The sequence below is a fragment of the Mauremys reevesii genome, linkage group 1 (assembly GCF_016161935.1).
Source record: "Mauremys reevesii isolate NIE-2019 linkage group 1, ASM1616193v1, whole genome shotgun sequence".
In the NCBI taxonomy this organism is placed as follows: domain Eukaryota; kingdom Metazoa; phylum Chordata; order Testudines; family Geoemydidae; genus Mauremys; species Mauremys reevesii.
Window position 1 is genome coordinate 201,512,782 of NC_052623.1, and position 18,419 is coordinate 201,531,200.

The window sequence follows — 18,419 nt, forward strand, 5'->3', positions numbered from 1 at the left end:
CCGTGAGGACTTTGTCCATCCTGTCCATGGCCTGGGAGAACTCCAAGGCTAACCAGAACAGGAGAGGCCTCATCCCGAGTCTGGCGTGACGGACCACATACAGTCGACATGTGACCCAAGAGCTGGAGGCACGCTCTGGCTGTTGTCATCGGAAACCTGGTGGTTCGACACCCATAACTGGAAGCTCGAGGACAAATACATTTTTCTTCCAAATGAATCCAGCCTCCTTGAATCTTTATTTTTCGGGGTAGGGGCTGGTTGGCCTTGCCATTCCCTGTGGTTGACCGACTCGACCATCAGGGAGTTAGCAGCAGGGCGGGTGTATAAGTATTCATACCCCTTGGTGGGTACAAAATACTTGTGTTCCACTCTCTTAGAGATGGGGGCCAACGAGGCCTGGGTTTATCACAGGGCATTTGAAATTTTCACCACCCCTTCACAGAGAGGCAAGACCACCCTGCCCAGTGCCGAGGAGGACAGTACATTAAACAGGGAGTCCAAGGGCTCCTCCATCTCCTCTGCTTAGAGGTAGAGGCTTGATGCCACCCTTTTTAAGAGTCCTTGTTGGGCCCTAAAATCCTCCTGCGGGATGGAGGGGCCATAATTGCCTCATCCAGGGAGGGTGAGGAGGCCAGCGCAGTACTTTGTGCGTCTACCGGCACTGGAGGGACCACCACTTGGTCGGTCTCAGGGCACAGTGTGGAGGATGTACGTCCCACTGACTCCTTCCTCGGGGGTTTGGAGAGGGAGGCCAATGGTCCTTCTGAGGCTCTGGCCACCACTGGGGGCTGAATCAGGGGCCACAGTTCCCACTGGTATCATTAGGCCGGCCACGGGGCCCGGTGCCACTGCACCTGCTGTGGCACTGGTGGAGCCGGCTGTTCAGCCTGGCTGGCTTGGCCCATTGATGGACGACTACAGAGGGAGGCCAGGCTGACATACGACCTGCCACTGTCCCTGGAACAGGAGGAGTGGTGGTGCCAAGAGCGATGCTGACCACGGGACAGCAATCCTGATGTGGAGGACCGGTACCATTGGTAACAGCTGCTCCACGATCGGCTCTGGCAGGTGGACCCACGATGGTGAGACACCGGCGACCAACACCTGGGGCTATGGAGGCAGCGCCGTGGCGGGGTGGAGCAGGACGACGAATGGGAACGACGTCGACGTTCATGCCGCGACCAGCTGCAATAGCCCCTTCGAGATGAGGACTTTTGGCGTTGTTTGCCTCGATCCTGTCAGCGTTCGCTGCTTGAAGCGGAGCGGTGCAGAGAGTCTAGGTCAGACGGAACCCAACCAGACAGCCTGATGGGCATCGAGGGCTATCCACGTGGACTTTGCCCTGAACGGTCGCTGGGCTGGGAACGGCGTTGGGAACATTTCCTTAACCGAGACCAGTACCAAGCCGGGGGTGACTGCAGAGATCCCAGTGGCAGCTTGCCTCTGGAGCTCAGGACCGACATCGGCGGTGCTCCTGGTACTGGCATGGACATAACGTCCTGGGCTGCCTGCAGGGCCTCCAGTGTGGAGGGCATCCGGACATCCGGGGAGGCCTGCTCCAAATGGGCTGGGCTACTCCGCTCGAGTTGAGTCAGAGGCCTAGAGGCTGGTGGGGATCGAGGACTGCCCAACATGGGCCTAGCCTGTCCCGAGTTTACTCCAGTGCCACGGCGAAGGCCTTTTCCTAACCTTCTTGGCATGCCCCGTGGACGGGAAGCAGCGCCGATTAGTCAATGGCGCCGAAGAGTCACCATGCACTGACATCATAGTTCCTAGTGCCGACTTCGAGCGGCACGCTAGAGCCGGAGTCAGCACCGACTCCATCAGAATAGCCCGGAGCCTAATGTCCCTTTCTCTCTTGCTCCGAGGCTTAATTGACTTGCAAATCTTGCAGCAATCGCTGAGATGGCATTCCCCCAAACAGCATAAACAGTCCGTGTGCAGATCACTCACTGGCATAGATCGCCTACAAAAGTGTCACATGACTTAAAACCCAGGGCACGGGGCATGCCCCGGCCCGGGTGCTCTAGCTAAACTAAACTACTAACTAACTACAGGTACCATACACTGAACAAACAAGCAGTTTTGGGGACGAGCTACAGCAAAGCTGGAGCAGAGCAGTTCCAAAGCACCTTCTCTGATAGAAAGAAGGAACTGAGAGTGTGGTGAGTGCGCAGTGCCCTTATACCATGCTATGGAGGTGCCACTCCACGGGTCGCTAGGGCACTCCCTATGGGTACTGCTAGGGGAAAAACTTCCAGCACCAGTGCATGTGGCGAGCACGCACACCTATTTTGGAATACACATGTGCTATCAATCGAAGAAGAAAAGGCTGTGATAAGAACCTACATGTAAGAAATGGTTTGCTTGAACAATCTTTAAAATGTACTTTTTGAACAAAAAAAATTTCCACCACGACTCTCTCATGTTTTTCTGTCCACTTACAGTATGTCTACACAGGGATAAAAAAGCCCTGGTCATCTGACTTGGGCGCACACTCCAGGGCTGACCAATTGATGTATACACATTCAGACTCGGGCTGAAGCCCAAGCCCTAAAACTCAGAGGGTGAAGGGTCCCAGAGATCAGGCTCCAGTCCGAGCCCAAACCCCACGAGCTCGAGTCAACCAATCCAGGCCAGCCACGGCTGTGCCGCAGGTCTTTTATCCCTATGTCGATATACCCTCTGGAGTCAAACTCTTTAGATATGCCTGCAGTCCCACAGTTTTTCCTCTTAATTTAAGCCTAAAGCACCACTGGAGAAGGCCTATTAACAATGGAAGCAGAGAGAAGGTCTATATGCATTGCCAGCACCAGAGTGGCTGCCTTCTGGGCACAATTCATTTTTCACTGTATTTCCTGGTACAATACAATTATCACAAATCAAAATGGAAAAGATTTCCACTCTTTCTGCTCCACAATAAAATTAACAAAAGGACAGAATGCCCAAAGCCAGTACCACAGTAGTGCTCAAGGACTCATTATGTCTCTTGACAGAATGCTTACTGCTGTATGAGCACTATATCTCAAGCTGACTAGTTGCCTGAATAGTGGCCACTGGCTGAAAAACAGCTCCTTAAAGGAACACAGTCAACTTGAAATCTATTCAATTTTTTAAACAAGAAAATGAGTTAAGAATTTTCTGTATTATACCTGTCTGATGCCCCCTTTTTGTAGTTTTATAACCACATTTTATTATTTCTAATGCTTCTCTGTCCTACATTGCTGTCTGGAAGACCCACACAAACCAGGGAAAGTGAACGGCTATATGGGGAAAACAATGAAATTGCCTAAACACAATGCTCTGCCAAATGAATGAAATAAAGCTGCAAAAATATTTCTCCTTCTAACCGGCAGTTTCTGTAAGCTTAGATGTCTCTTGTAACAGTAGGGAAAGCTATTTCAGGCAGCAAGGGAATTTTTAAATGTATGGCATCCTTTTCATTATAAGCAGCCTTCATGGAAGGAAATGTCACCAGCATACAAAGAAGAGAGCCTATTGCCTGAATTAAAAAAAAAAAAAAAACCCAAAACATCTCTACTTACCAAACAATGTCAGTTTAAGTATCCTACTGCACTGAATTGCAAAGGAAAGGTCTGAGCTATCAAAAATTGTTATAAGATCTCCATCTGTAAAGAATTTTTAAAAAATAGTTAATATTGAACAGTAACACAAAAAGGCCCAATGCCCATCTATAATTCAAATGACCGTTTAAAGTAAGATGTTTGCTTTCTAGAAACTGTAATCATAACTTGTTAAATGTGGTTTTAAAGCAACTTGAAAAAAATGGTTACATATTACATTACAAACATAGTACATGACAAATACAACTATGGGCTAATATAAAAGCTTAAAATGCACAGAGTTAAGAACACTTTTTTTTTTAAAATAACCCCATCCTTTCTTAAGTCTTAATGACATGACCAAAGGTAATTTATAATTTGCAATTTAAATCAGATTAGGAAAAATATTCCTTCCACCCAAATTATGAGACTGAGAGATATTAATCAGAAAGCATTTAAGAAATCATTAAGGTAAGTTTGGTGGTACTTTTTTTTAGCCACTCTAATTTTAATATGCTTGACAGTGACAACTTGTTTGTGGAACAATCCACTCTAGAAGGATATTCAAATGTGCTTTCTTTATTCCAGGGGTGGGCAAACTTTTTGGCCTGAGGGCCACATCGCAGTTCTGAAACTGTATAGAGGGCCAGGTAGGGAAGGCTGTGCCTCCCCAAACAGTCCCCTATCCCACTTCCCAACCCGACTGCGCCCCTCAGAACCTCCGATCCATCCAAACCCGCACTGCTCCTTGTCCCCTTGACCACCCCCTCCAGGGACACACACACACCCCAGCAACCCCCCTGGGACCTCACCTCCTATCCAACCCCCCCCCGTTCCTTGTCCCCTGACTGTCCCCCGAAACCTCCACCCCATCCAACCGCCCCCTGCTCCCTGTCCCCTGACTGCCCCCCCCTCGGGACCTTCTGCCCCTTATCCAACCCCCCTGCTCCCCGGCCCCTTACCATGCCACTCAGAGCACCAGGACTGGCAGCTATGACGCCCGGCCGGAGCCAGCCATACCTCCACACTGCCTGGCAGGAGCTTACAGCCCCGCCACCCAGAGCGCTGGCAGCACAGCAAGCTGAGGCTGTGAGGAAGGGGCCGGGGGCTACTCCCTGGACGGGAACTTAAGGGCCAGGCAGGATGGTCCCACGAGCCGGATGTGGCCCACAGGCCATAGTTTTCCCACCTCTGGTTTATTCCGTAAATAAAGGAGTTTTAGACTAAACACATAACGAGATATGCATGAAGGAAAAGGAAGAGAAATTGGCAGAATAATTCTTTTAGGTGGAACTCAGACACTGTACTTTTGGAAGGATTTTAAATTCCATATACAATCGCAGAGAGTGGATGAATTACGCCTTGTCTACACTGCCACTTTACAGCGCTGCAACTTTCTCGCTCAGGGGTGTGAAAAAGCACACCCCTGAGCACTGCACGTTTCAGCAGTGTAAAGTGGCAGTGTACACAGTGCACCAGTGCTGGTAGCTACTCCCCTCATGGAGGTGGGTTTTTTATAGTCGCTGATGCCACGACCACACAGCTACGTTAAAGTGCTGCCGTGGAAGCACTTTAACATTGTTAGTTAAGCATACTCATTGAGCTAGTGATTCATTCAATTTCAGATTGCTCAGAACAGTGCTCAAGAACTTCAGAGGTCTATCATGATTGTTTTCTGGGGCAGAAAATCCTTAATCTCAATAACCAGGGACTGTGTAAACCAAACCCAATTCTGTTTAATTGCAAAAACAAAATGTCATAAGTGAAGAAAATGGGTCAAGAGGCCAGAATTAGATAGGTGTAAATAATCCAAGAAACTGCATTCTCTGAGCATCAGAGTGTGAAGCTGATCAACTCAGAGCAGCACCATTAACAGAAGGCACTACAGCGACTTTCAAAAAGCTACCTGAGGAAATGCCTGGTTAACATTCTAGGCATCTCCACAACGAAAGTAATGGGAAGACTTGAATGGGTCAATGCACTTAGAACAGCGGTTCTCAAAATGTGGGTCAGGACACTAAAGTGGGTCGCAAACCTGTTTTTACAGGATCACCAAGGCTGGCATTAGACTTGCTGGGGCTCAGGCTTTGCCCCACACCTCCTGGGCAGTGGGGCTTGGGGCCCCCTGCCCAAGATGATGGGGCTCAGGCATTAGCCCCGCCCCTGCCCCTTTAGGGTCATGTAGTAATTTTTGTTGTCCGGGGCAGGGGGGGTTACAGTGCAATAAATTTTGAGAACCCCTGACTTAGAACAACATTTCTGACATCTCTAAACCCAGAAGTTTGGTGTAACGCCTTAGCTCCGACTCATTTATTTCAACATGGAGGATCTGAACGTGTCTCCTGTTAAAGACAGATGTTGGGAGTTTGTACCTCTTCATTTGCCTTCACAACTACAAGGATAATCCTGAGCAGATCTCAAACTTTTAGGAAATCTTTATGAAATGCTGAGTGCTTTCAACTTTTACTAACATCCAAAGGATGTGAGGACACAAGACCTCAGATTAAGCCCTTAGTGATTATAACCTGCCCCAAGACAATCACATCAGTAGCTTTTTCCCCCCGTGTTGGGGACCACTGCTGTAGTCAAAGAGTCATCTGCCGTTTTAATAAACTAAACAGACAGCTCCGAGTCCCTCACTATAAGGCACTTTCTACAATCCCTGAATGGCCCATTTCTGTATCATCTCCACTTTTCCAACATCCTTCAACATATTTTTTAAAATGTGGAAAGCAGAACGGTAGGTAGCATTCCAGTACCTGTCTCACCAATGCTACAGAGAGGTAAAATCACCTCCCTATGCCTAGTCATTACCTCTCCTGTTCATTCATCCAAGGATTGCATTAGCCCTTTTCGCCAAACACTGGGAGCTCATGTTCAGTTGCTTGTCCTCTATGAATCCTAAATCTTTTTCAGTCACTGCTTTCCAGAATACAATACCCCATTCTGTAGGTATGGCCTGCATTCCTTGTTCCTAGATGTATAACTTTGCACTTGGTTGCAATAAAAAGCATTGTTTGAATGGGATAGTTTAGCCTGCAATCCAGATTACTCTGTATGACTGCCCTTTCATCATTATTTATCACTCCAATCTTTGTTTAAAATGCAAATTTTATCAGCAATGATTTCACATTTACTCCCACATCATTATGAAAAAATGCTGAGTCATGCCTACCACCAATCCCAACAGGTCTCCACTAGAAGCAACCCAATTCAATGATATTTCCCCATTGACAATTACTTTTTGATCTATTTGACATGTGCTTTATTGATATTATATAGTAAAATTTTAATCACACTGTTGTGTGACAGTTATATGTTTCACTGATAAAGGTAATCTCAAAGAATAAACTCAGGTTTCTTTGACCAGATTTATATTCCATAAAACCATGCAGACTAGCGTTAATCATATCCTTTAGTTCTTTATCAGCTGAATCCCAGATCAGGTTTTCTATTATTTTGCCCAACGCTGAGCTCAGGCTAACCACCCTATAATTACCTGGGTCATCCTGCTTGCCCTTTTTTAATTCTGGTATAACATTAGCATTCTTCCAGTCTTCTTCAATTTCCGCAGTATTACAAGATTTATTAAAAATTATCAGCAGGCCAGAGATGAACTCTTACTACTCTCATGGGTACATATCATCCAGGCTTACTGATTTAAAAATGTTTATCACTAGTAGATATTATCTAACATCCTCCTAAGTTACTATTGGACTGGAAAGTATGTCATTCTTATTCATATGAATATATCATCCTGTTTCTTTCCAAATTCAGTACAAAAATATTTATCAATACTTCTGCCTTTTCTGCAAGCAATTTTACCCTCTCTATCTGGTAATGGACCTATACAATAGCTAGAATTTCTTTTGTTCCTTGTATACTTAAACACCTCCCTATTGTCCTTAGTCCTGCCAACCATGGCCTGTCTCCTAATGTCTTTAGCTTCCCTTATTAATTTTCTCCACTTCATAAATTCTAATTTATACTGATCTCTATTTCCAAATTTCTGCCTTAATGTCACTACTGAATCTAGACAGGCTTTTTGCCAAAGTTGTACTCTTTCTTGTGAAACTGGAATTTTGGCCATCTAATAAACTCTTGTTTAAAAACCACCCAGTTTTCATTCACATTTTTCTATCTAAATTTTTCCTCCCAGTCAATTTCTCTCATAATTTTCCTCATCTTTGGGAGATTAGCCTTTTTGAAGTACCAAGTTGATCTGTTACGAATTGAGACTGTCCTCTGCCAATATTGAATATGATCAGGTCATGATCACTGGTCCCTATGTACCCACCAACTTCCCATTATCTATCATGAGGAGGCAACTCTATTTTGGACATGTTGGGTGCAATACTTTTTGTGTTAGACAATCATCTATAATTTTTCAAAATTCATGTTTTACTGCTGACTTCACGAGCTCTCCACCATATACCTCTGTAACAGGCTACACTGGCCTTTAACCACAAAGGGGGGCAGAGAACCCTGTTTCAGGAAGGATGGAACCAAAAAAAGGGCCTAGAATCGGCCGAAGACAGAGCAAGAGAAAGGAAGCAGTCCCAAGGGAATTATCAGACAGGGAAAACCCAGGCTATGCTCTCTTTAAGGGCCTGGGACAAGAAGGCCTGTAGTGTAGGGTACAGCAGTGCTTCTGTCTCTTTCAGCCAACTGAGACGAACAGGGAAGGCGGGCTGAGGACTCCTGATCCCAGATGAGAGAGACTGTCCTTTAGTCTAGCCCCAAGAAGAGAGAGATAAACTCCTGATCCAAGGAATGAACTCTAACCCAGCCAAAGGAAGGAGAAACTGTTTAATTAACTAACCCAATCCTGGAGTGAAAGTGTTTTTATCCTAAACATGCTCTGAGATAGAGCTGTTGATTCCTGAAGCAAGGGGGAAGAGGCTGCTTTAGTTGTACCCAGCTCCAAGAGGAAGGTAATACCCTACTATCCTAACAGCATGGATCTGAATTGTACATTACCCCAGGAAAAGGGCTGTAGACTCCTGGTTCCTTGAAAACACAACTAACAGAGTTATTACCTGTCAAAGAAACCTACCTGAATCCTGACACCAACTCCAGAGAGCCCTGAACTAAAAAGGTTGAGAGGGAAACTGAGTCAGGGCACCATCTCAGGCCATGTGGGGCATGCTGAAGGAGGCCACTATACAACAGTATCCCAACCTGAAGTCCCCCCCCAGTACAGCACAATTTTACTTTCCCTCCATTAGGGCAGATACTTGAGTAGTAACTTACTTTGTTCTCTGGTCTGATTCAGTCATTTGTAGCTTGACCCCCCTAGTATCCCCTCCTGGGCTTGCTTTGTTAGCACACTGATCCATATGAATGCAACATCATACGGTTCTGGGTTATCAGTAACTAGCAACCCATGTTTATTTTGCAAACACAAAATAAACTAAAATGAAAAACTCACCCCACAGTTGGCTGCAGCAGGGTTGAGCCCAGCTCCCCAATCCAGACTTCACGACCTAGCACACAGGGTCACACTCAAATTTGGCCCAGTTATCTCTCTGTCATGGCAGAGGGCCAACTGGCCCAAACTTGAGTGGTGCTGCAACCCCATGTGCAAGGTAATGCCCAGCCCCTTGGGACAGGAGTCACCTCTGCAGAATGAGTGCAGGGGGGATTGCTCTGCAATCCCGCTTCCCCCCAGTGGCAGGACCCCAACCCTTCCCACACCCACAGAGATAAAATGGATAAAACAAAACACTAAATTCACAAAAAATAAAATGAAAAATTATAAAAAATTTCTATCAATTTTAAAACAGGAAATGGTGTCTTTAAGAGCAATAGCACAGTATTTATTAATTAGAAAGTGGGAAGGGCTGTTATGATTCATTAATTGGTGAGCGTGGGAGAAGAGTTTCGTAGTTGTTGAGAGAAGAAAAGTCTTCTCACATGAGCAAAACAGCATGTACTATTATCCACTTTTACTGGTCTCCCCCTCCCTCTTTTTTGTAGTGTGTGGCCATGACAGTATGTATAAATCCTGAAAGATCTCTGACCTCCACCCCACTAAATCAAGGTGGCACAATTACTGTCCCTATTGGTTCAACATCTCAAAAAGGGATTATCAAATTTACAGTGTATATAGTGGAAAATACAAACTGAAGCAAGCCTCTTTTCAAAATGGAATTTACATGTTAAAGTATTTTCCCTGACTATAATACCCCCATCTTCATTTAGAACCCTTCACAAATGGTTCTAGCTTAAATTAAGAACAACTGCTATATTGCATGGTGCTGTTGTCACATTATTGGAAACTGAAATTATCTTCAGAGGAGTAGCTTAGCAACATAAACATCTCCACAACTAATTCACTGGCAAAAGGTACCTGCGAGTAGGGGGTTCAGCTCAAAACACAATATTAAAAGTAAGTTTACCATCAATCCTGAACTCAAATACAGTGCTATCCAGTTGGTTCCCACCTCCCCCCCTCAAATATACCAGATTTCTTCAATACTGAAGTGCCAGACTTTCATTTTTGAGGCTATATCAATCTTTTGTGGATTCATTAGATATATTGTAATTGTGTAACCTCTTTTCCCATGGAGTCCAACCACCATGTTCAATGGTTCAATCACTGCTGAGGAGGAAGTACTTAGGAAGAAATTAATTCCTCCTAAGTTTTTCCTCTGGAACTGTCCAGAGGGTTTCCTTATGTTTTACAGGACATGAACCCTCTCCCTGTGGAGAATTCACGTTTAGCTAATGCTCCAGAATTCTAATATAGAAAGGTGTTTGCATGGTGACAAAGGTAGAAGATGCCGTTTTCAAAGTTGTTAGAACTGTTTTTTGAAAGGCCATAAGGTTTTCTTCCAACAAAAGGCAGGTGACACAAAGAAATCAAAAATGATCCCTACACAAAAGACCGGATTGAATTAAGGTTGATTACCTCTGTAATTATCCACAGCTCTGATGACAGGAAAAACGTCAGACGAGTAGAGAGCACAGATACTATGCCAATGTCAACACCTTACTGTGGCAAAGAAGAGACTACGGGAGGTTGGATCCATGAAACTTTTTGTAACCTCCCTCTAATTTTTCAGGTATATTAAGAAAGGCGTAGTATAGCCTCAACAGAAACAGCTTTTATAGACTGGAATAATCTCATAATATAAATAGTTTGTATATCCCAAGAATGGGAATATCCAGAAGCAATTTTCAAAAGGTGAGTTTTATGGCAGTTTGCAGTCTCACATAATGGTATTGATTAGAGACAAGAAAACCCTACCTTCATCTTTATACTTTATTGTGACTTCGTCATTGCTCAGAAGTTTTCCTCTGAAAACTCTCTGCATCATCAGCACTAGCTCATCATAGGTAATGTCCTCATTATGAATAGGAATTCTCCTAATATCCTCCCCCAGCTGAGCTTTAATAATCAGCTTCCCACTTAAATCCAGCTGTCCGTTCATGGTGGACTTCAGATCTCCTATAGACCTGTTAACAAAAAACATTTACACAACATCTTTTAGAAGATGGTTTGTTTCACAACCACCAGTCCTATACAATACACAGTTCTGTAACTTTCTGGATTTCAAAAACATTGTTGTGAAAATATGCTCTAGAGCAGCTTTCTATGCAAAACTATGTTCTCTCAATTGTTAATTTTTCAGCCATTTCACAACTGTTCAAGCACAAAATGGAGATTTACAAAATGAGATATTTAAAAACAATCTTTTCTCTGTGTTTTAAGCCAAATTTTAAAGTTCTGAGATGAAATATAGGCTTTTTACTGCCCACAAAGCTTAAGGGGGGAAAATATTTTTTTTCAAAATGTAGCTTTTCCCATGTTATAATGTATGCCTTCAAGTAGATATATTTACATGTAAAATAATTTAGGGTTTGTATTTGAGAGAGACTTATTTTGTGGAGACTAGGAACACTGCAAAAGCACTTTGCCTTGATAAATAAAAAAGGCATGTATGATCATCTCTCTAGCTATTTCTATGGAACCCATAAATATGGTATCTCACAGCTACAAGTAATGTAGATAAAATACAAAACAACAATGCGTGTTTTGTTTTGGACAATGGAGGAGGTTTGGCAGAACAAGAGTTTGGTAGGAGAATCAAATTGGGACATGTGTCACTCTGGATGCATGCAAAAAAGAGGAAATGAGCCATCTAAAAACTGGTTTCATTATAAGTGGCTAGATCACACTTAAGCTTTCCTGCAAAACCAGTACATCTGATCCCTAATGCCTGTGTCACGTTTTAGGATGCAACCAATAGAGAGAGAAAACTACATCAAAACCATTTTTCACAATGTGTTTTCTTTTTAAATAAGCAAAAAATAACACATTTAAGCTATTTTTAAATTTCAGTTTTGTTTTCAGCCTTTTTTACATTCCCAGATTTGTTGAGAAGTTAAATACACATAGAGAGCTTTCTTATGCAGTTCTGAAGCTTATAACTATTCCTATATTAAAAAGCAGTCTCCAAATCAGAAGTTGTAACTCCGATGAAAGTCTGGACTTTAACACTTGAGTTAATTTTTTTTTTTTAATTTCAATAAAAATATAAAGCTTGAAAATTATGACTTTGCCTGAAACGTGTGCTACTGTATTATACAGCCCTCTTCACTGCACTAAGAGTGCCTTTCAGGTCAGATGAGAGAGACACTCGCTGAGCAATGTGCTGAAGTTTGTACTACAGCTATGGCATTGTTCATGTTTTCTGAACAGGGGAATTTACACTCCAGGGCTTGTGAGATGTCATAAGTTATTGGAAAGTACCACCATGAAACTGTTTTTATGACATATTCATACCACCTCTAGATCTTCCTTGCCACCAATATCTTTTTATAACAGTAATTATTACCTTATCTTACAGATTTGCTAGACTGTTTTTCAGGTTCCCCACTTCACTTCCAGCCGGCGTTCAGATGTCCTGCCATGCACTGCCAGAAACTATGTTGATCAGTGATCGATTATAGATAGGGCATGGAATCTGCATCAGAAAACCAAGAAGAGTTAACTTACTGTGAGTCTTCACTACAGCTATATGCTTTTCATATCATCCAACTTGGCATATTACAGGGAAGAAACAGAGAGAATTTACTTTATCAATTTGATATTTAAACTCTGAGTAACAGTGAAGATTGTATTTCACCCATAACATATTTTACTAGCTTTCGTAATTTTGCTTGACAATTGCTAACAGTCTAGATATTCACTTTCAAAATAGACATGATAAAAGGGGTCATCACCCAAAATACACATTCATTGTTTAAACATCTGTTCTAGTAACCTCCATCTTCTCAACATCCCAAAATAGATTTTAAAAAATTAAGTTTAAATTTTAGATTGACTTTTGCAGTATCATAGCCCAGACCTCAACTTCCTGATTAGAGGCTGGAGCTGCTCTGACATTTTTAAGTGAAAGTCCTCAGGACAGCACAAGGACAGGGATTCTTTGGAGCAGAGAAATGCTAATGTCACTTTTCCGCAGGAAGAACCACCAAACTGGACAAGAGGAAATATAGTGGCATTCACGGCCAGAGAGCCACAGCCACTGAAAGGCAGATTGCTCTTTAGAAAAGAGAGCTAAGGGACAAAGGGAAAGGTGGGCAAGAGAGAAATGCCTTCCTGCCCCACTACCAGGAGACTTTCATTCCCTTTTAGTAGGTTACTGCAGGAAGCCCTGCTCATGGGCTCTTTCCCTAAGTGACAGATTTACAACTCCCTTTCTACAAACAAGCAACGGTTCTAGGGGTAGAATGAAGCTACTGAAAGCTACATAGTGCTGCTGCTAGAGAAAGGTGAAAGGTAAATGACTCCTGCTACAGAGACAAGGAAAAGGTAATGAGACATGAACCAATTCAATGACATTTTGTTCACTCCCCTAACTGAAGTTAAAGACAACTGTCAGCAGACCCAACTCTCACCTCTCTGGCTGTCTCCGTCTAGACCAGAGGTGGGCAAACTACAGCACGCGTGCCACATCCAGCCCGCGGGACCGTCCTGCCCGGCCCTTGAGCTCCCGGCCCAGGAGGCTAGCCCCCGGCCCCTCCCCTACTGTCCCCCCTCCTGCGCAGCCATGCCGCCGCGCAGGCAGCGCTATGGGCGGCGGGGCTGCGCGCTCCTGCACGGCAGCGCAGCAGCGTGTCTAGCTCCAGCCAGCTGGCATGGCTGCTAGACATGCTGCTCTGAGCGGCATGGTAAAGGGGTTGGGGAGTTGGATAAGGGGCAGGAAGGTCCCGGGGGGCAGTCAGTGGATAGGGAGTGGTTAGATAGAGCAGAGGTTCTGGGGAAGGGGCGGTCAGGGGATGAGGCCTGGATAAGTATGAGAGTCCTGGGGGGCCTGTCAGGGGATGGGGGTGTGGAGAGGGGTCAGGAGACAGGGAACGGGGGGGGGGGAGTGGGTTGGATAGGCACAGGGTCCTGGGAGGCCTGTCAGGAGGAAGGGGCGTGGATAGGGGTTGGGACAGTCAGGGGCCTGGGAGAAGGGGGGTTGGATAGGGGTGGGGTGCTGGGGGCAGTTAGAGGCGGGGGGTCCCAGGAGGGGGCAGTAAGGGGAACAAGGAGCAGGTGGGGTTGGATGGGTCAGGGGTTCTGAGGGGACAGTCAGGGGCCAGGAAGTGGGAGGGGGCGGCGGCTAGGGGGTGGGGGCCAGGCTGTTTGGGGAAGGCACAGCCTTCCCTACCCAACCCTCCATACAGTTTTGCAACTTCAATGTGGCCCTTGGGCCAAAAAGTTTGCCCACCCTGGTCTAGACTCACAAGGAGACAGAGGGATTGCAGATCCCAGCCCCCTCTAGTCAGTCAATGCTGTCGTCTTTGTATATAGAGAAAAGGGGGTGGGGCCAGGGTAGTGTCACTCCACACACTGCACTCAGCTTTGTAGTAGGGACTCCAGTTGTCTAATCCTCATGCTGCTCTGAAAACGTTCCTTCATTATGTCAGAGCAGCACCAATGGCTCGAGTTCACAACCCGTAAGTGGAGATGAAGACTATAAAATTACAAATTTGATCTCAAATTAACTTTTTTTTAAATTATATATGCGCATGTGTATGTACGTAGTGTACTCTGGCATGAGAATCACACTTTATTTAACCTTACTAGCAACCATAAGACTCTCCTCTATGGCCTTGAACCCTAGGGCTAAAAGGGGCCTCCAGATACATGGAGTGTACCACTGCATACATTGTTAGGGAAAATCAACTACGGTAACATGTTTACGTAAACACTTTAGCTTATTTGCTAAGATTACTCATGGAAATCTACTTCATATGTCTCACACAAAAAGAGAACAAGAAGCTTCTAACTGCAGTTGGTTGTCCAACTCTTCTCCACCCTGCATGAGGTAATTATATAGGATTTAAAAGAAAGATCCTAACGATTGCATCTGTTTAATTGTTATAAAAAATGATGCAAGCGGTTTTACTGTTGATATGTACAGCATTCACACTGTATTTTCTTTCTGTGTGTCTATGATGTAGCTGAATGTCAGATTTACTTTGAAACAGCTTTCCAGCAAAGATACCCAATTGAAGGAATGCTGATATGCTTCTGATAGTGATAACTTATCTCTACTTTGTCTTAAAAATTCAAACATTCTAAATAAGATAAAATCATCACATTTGAATAAGGTAATTTCTCACCAAAAATTTATTGGTATTTCTCCATAATTTCTTACCATATTTGTTAATGACTAAGAATTCTCCCTCCCTCATAGCCATCTTCCATATGCATCTGGTAATTAAATCCATTCTAAATTTGTGACCTCACAATCATTTCTATAGCAAACCGATATCATAATCCTCTGATTTGCCTGCAGGTTCATATAGCAGAAGCAGAGCTAGGAGCAGGGAAACATTAAGCCCTACTAAACAAAGCTTTAGGAGACAAAACACTCCTTTTATCACTGAAGTAAAAAGATAAGTGATGGCAACAGAAGAGCAAAATGAAAATGGGATTGTCTACATTGTCTGTGAAATTTAAACCGGAATAAGATGGGGTGGGAGGTTAAAGCAGATTAGTTATTTCCTATTAACTACATGTATGGACATTCATATTATGGAGTAAGGGAATGTCTACAATGCAGTGGCACAGCTACTGCACTGCAACTATGCCACTAAAGCACCATAGCATAGACGCTTCCTACATCAACAGGAGGGATTTTTTTCTAGTGCTATAGTTAACCCACCTTTCTGAGCAACATCGCATCTACACCAGAGGTTAGGGGTGACCCTAACTGCGTCATGCAGGGTGCAACATTTTTTGCAACCCTGAGTGAGGTAGCTGGGTCGATCTAATATTTAAGTGTAGCCCAGGCCTAAGAGTGTCTGATTCTCAATGAGCGCGAGGTGGTGACTCAGGCCAGACAGGGACACCGCGCTCTACTCCCGTGTAGACACGCCCCACGAACGGGGCCAGCCCCACAGATGCTCCTGGGCTCTGGAGAAGTAAAACTGACCAGAGGGGGGGGGGGAACTTCACAGGGATTTGGGGGCGGGGAGGGGGGCCGGAGCTGGCTCCTCTTTCCCCTCCTCCAGCGGGGCCGATCCCAGGAGCAGCAGCAGCAGCAGCCAAGGCCATTCGCCCCCGAGCGCTACTTCGGGCTGTGCTGGGGGGGAGGGGCCCCGAGGCGCCCCTGGCCCGGGGGGGGCTGGGCAGTAACACCCCCGGCCCGGGGCTCCAGGCGGGGGAGGGGCCGAGTCCCCGGGGGGCCGGGGGGATATTTTACAGGGTCTCCCCCGCCCCATGGGGGAGGGGCCCGAGCCGGGTCCCCTCGCGCGCCCCCGCCCCCATTCAGCCCGGGCGGCGCCGGCTGGCCCCGCTCCCCGCCGCTTACTCCGGCTTCTCCTCCGCGTGCGGTGGCGCCCGCGGCTCCGGCTCCGGCCCGGTCCCGATCCCGGTCCCGATCCCGATCCCGATCGTACGTGGCAGGGGAGAAGGGCTGGATCTCGGCTGGTGCCACTGCCGGGCCGTCGCGCAGGCGCACTCGCCCCGACGGAGGCTGATGGCGGCCGAACGGCGCGTGCGCACTGATGGAGCGAAGCGCCGGAGCAGGCCTGGCCAGGCCAGATGAAGGAGGTCGCGCGTGCGCAGTCAGTGATCTAAGGCGCCCGTTCACAGCAGAGCCGGCCTTAGCTTTACGCATGCGCTGGCACGGCGACGGCTAGGGCAGGAGTGCGCATGCCTGGTAAGACAACACCCCCCCCCCCCCCCCCGCCGCCTTAGGCAGAGCGAGCAAGGCCGGGTTCCACGCGTGCGCCGCACCAGCTGCCCCAGGGGCGGGGATTGTGTAGCAAGGGAGGTGCCCCATGGCGTTAATTGTGCCACAGCGATGTGGAGAGTCGCGGCCTCTGTGCTGGGCGCTGTACAAACCTGTCACAAAGAGAGAGCTTGGGGGGCAGAGAGGGAGGTACTGGGACCTGGCCGAGGGGTGGACAGCAGAGGAGGCAGCAAGCCCAAGGCTGGGAAGGGGCTAGGGTGGCCGCTCCCACATTCCCGAAATACCAGACATCCCAGTAATGCCTAGATTGGCTTGGGACACACCCTGCAAGTGTGACCTTGCATGCATGGTGTGTGTCTGAGTCTGCTCCATGGCACTAGAGCAGTGGTTCTCAAACTTTTGTAGTGGTGACCCCTTTCACACATCAAGCCTCTGAGTGTGACCCCCCCCTTATGAATTAAAACCACTTTTTAAAATATTTAACACTATTATAAATGCTGGAGGTGAAGCAGGGCTTGGGGTGGAGGCTGACAGCTTGTGACCCCCAGGTAATAACCTTGTGACCCCCTGCTAAATGTTACTTAATAAGAGAGGATTGGTAGTCCCAATGGCATCCCCTGAAAAAATGTTAGAAAATACAGATTTCCAATATCAAACATAGGTCACACCTCTTTTGCTGTTCAACACCACCAGACACACATACACACTTGCTCTCTTCTAGTCAGACTCTCTTCCTCCCTCATTTTTCATACCTTTGGTCAGATCATACAGCCCTTGCCCCAAAACTGGTGGCTTTTATGGACACACCACTTCCTGTTAGTTACCAGCAAGAAACTTTACCTCTTTAACATCCACATGGTAGAGAATATCAAAGTTCAGCACCATTAGTAAGATCACTGTGTTCCACGTGTAGATAAGAGTTGAACTATTGCGCTTAAACACAGGCTGCTAAGCAACGATTTAAAAAAAGATTAAACTTGGGGTTCAAAAACATTGACACACACACACACACACACACCGCCATCTTTCAAGGGGAGTTGAAAATGGTTATTGTGCTACTGTGGGTCCAAAAAGTTCAATACAAATTGTTGCAAGACTTCATTCAACGCTTCAGGTCTCTAGCTACAATGTGTCCAGTATGCATCAATACCAAAGCCAATACCTTGAACAGAAGGAATCATGCCAATTCTTCTGGGGTTTTTTGTTAATTTTTGAGGTCTATAAAGAGAGGGAAATTATTTGTATATTTAAATAATCTAATCTCAAATGTACAATGCAAAACTTATCTGATGTCATTCTATAGAATAACTACACTTTTGTCCAAAAAAGTGAAATAAATTTGAACAAAGCTTGAGCAGTAGTATTACACTCATCATAAAGACCAATCATCACTGTATGAGTGTGCTTTACATGGCTTTCAGTAAAAACAAATGTTTTCTGCAATAATGATAATAATTTGCTGTACAGAGCACCCTTCTTCCAATGATATCAAAGGGATTTACAACACTAGGTATTAAGGACCTCTTTTTACAGTTGGGGAAACATATACACAGAAAATTAAAGTGTCTTGTCCACAGGGAGTGTGATAGAATGTATGCATGATAGTACAACATGGACAACTCCCTTGCAGTTTAAGTGCTCCTCACCACCTTCC

The 18,419-nt window shown here is 45.6% G+C and overlaps 1 protein-coding gene across 3 annotated transcripts in view; it reads right to left on the minus strand.

The window, feature by feature from the left end:
- The window catches only part of TFG (trafficking from ER to golgi regulator), a 37,269-nt gene extending 20,789 nt beyond the window's left edge, over window positions 1-16,480 (minus strand). For all 3 annotated transcript variants that reach the window (XM_039496898.1, XM_039496892.1, XM_039496884.1), the window contains exons 1-4: window positions 16,382-16,480; window positions 12,407-12,535; window positions 10,816-11,024; window positions 3,546-3,629 (exon numbers count right to left, since the gene is read on the minus strand). In XM_039496898.1, coding sequence (XP_039352832.1) covers window positions 3,546-3,629; window positions 10,816-10,999 — 268 coding nt within the window. In that variant the 5' untranslated portion in view covers window positions 11,000-11,024; window positions 12,407-12,535; window positions 16,382-16,480. The remainder of the gene's footprint in view (window positions 1-3,545; window positions 3,630-10,815; window positions 11,025-12,406; window positions 12,536-16,381) is intronic.
- Window positions 16,481-18,419: the final 1,939 nt, after the last annotated feature.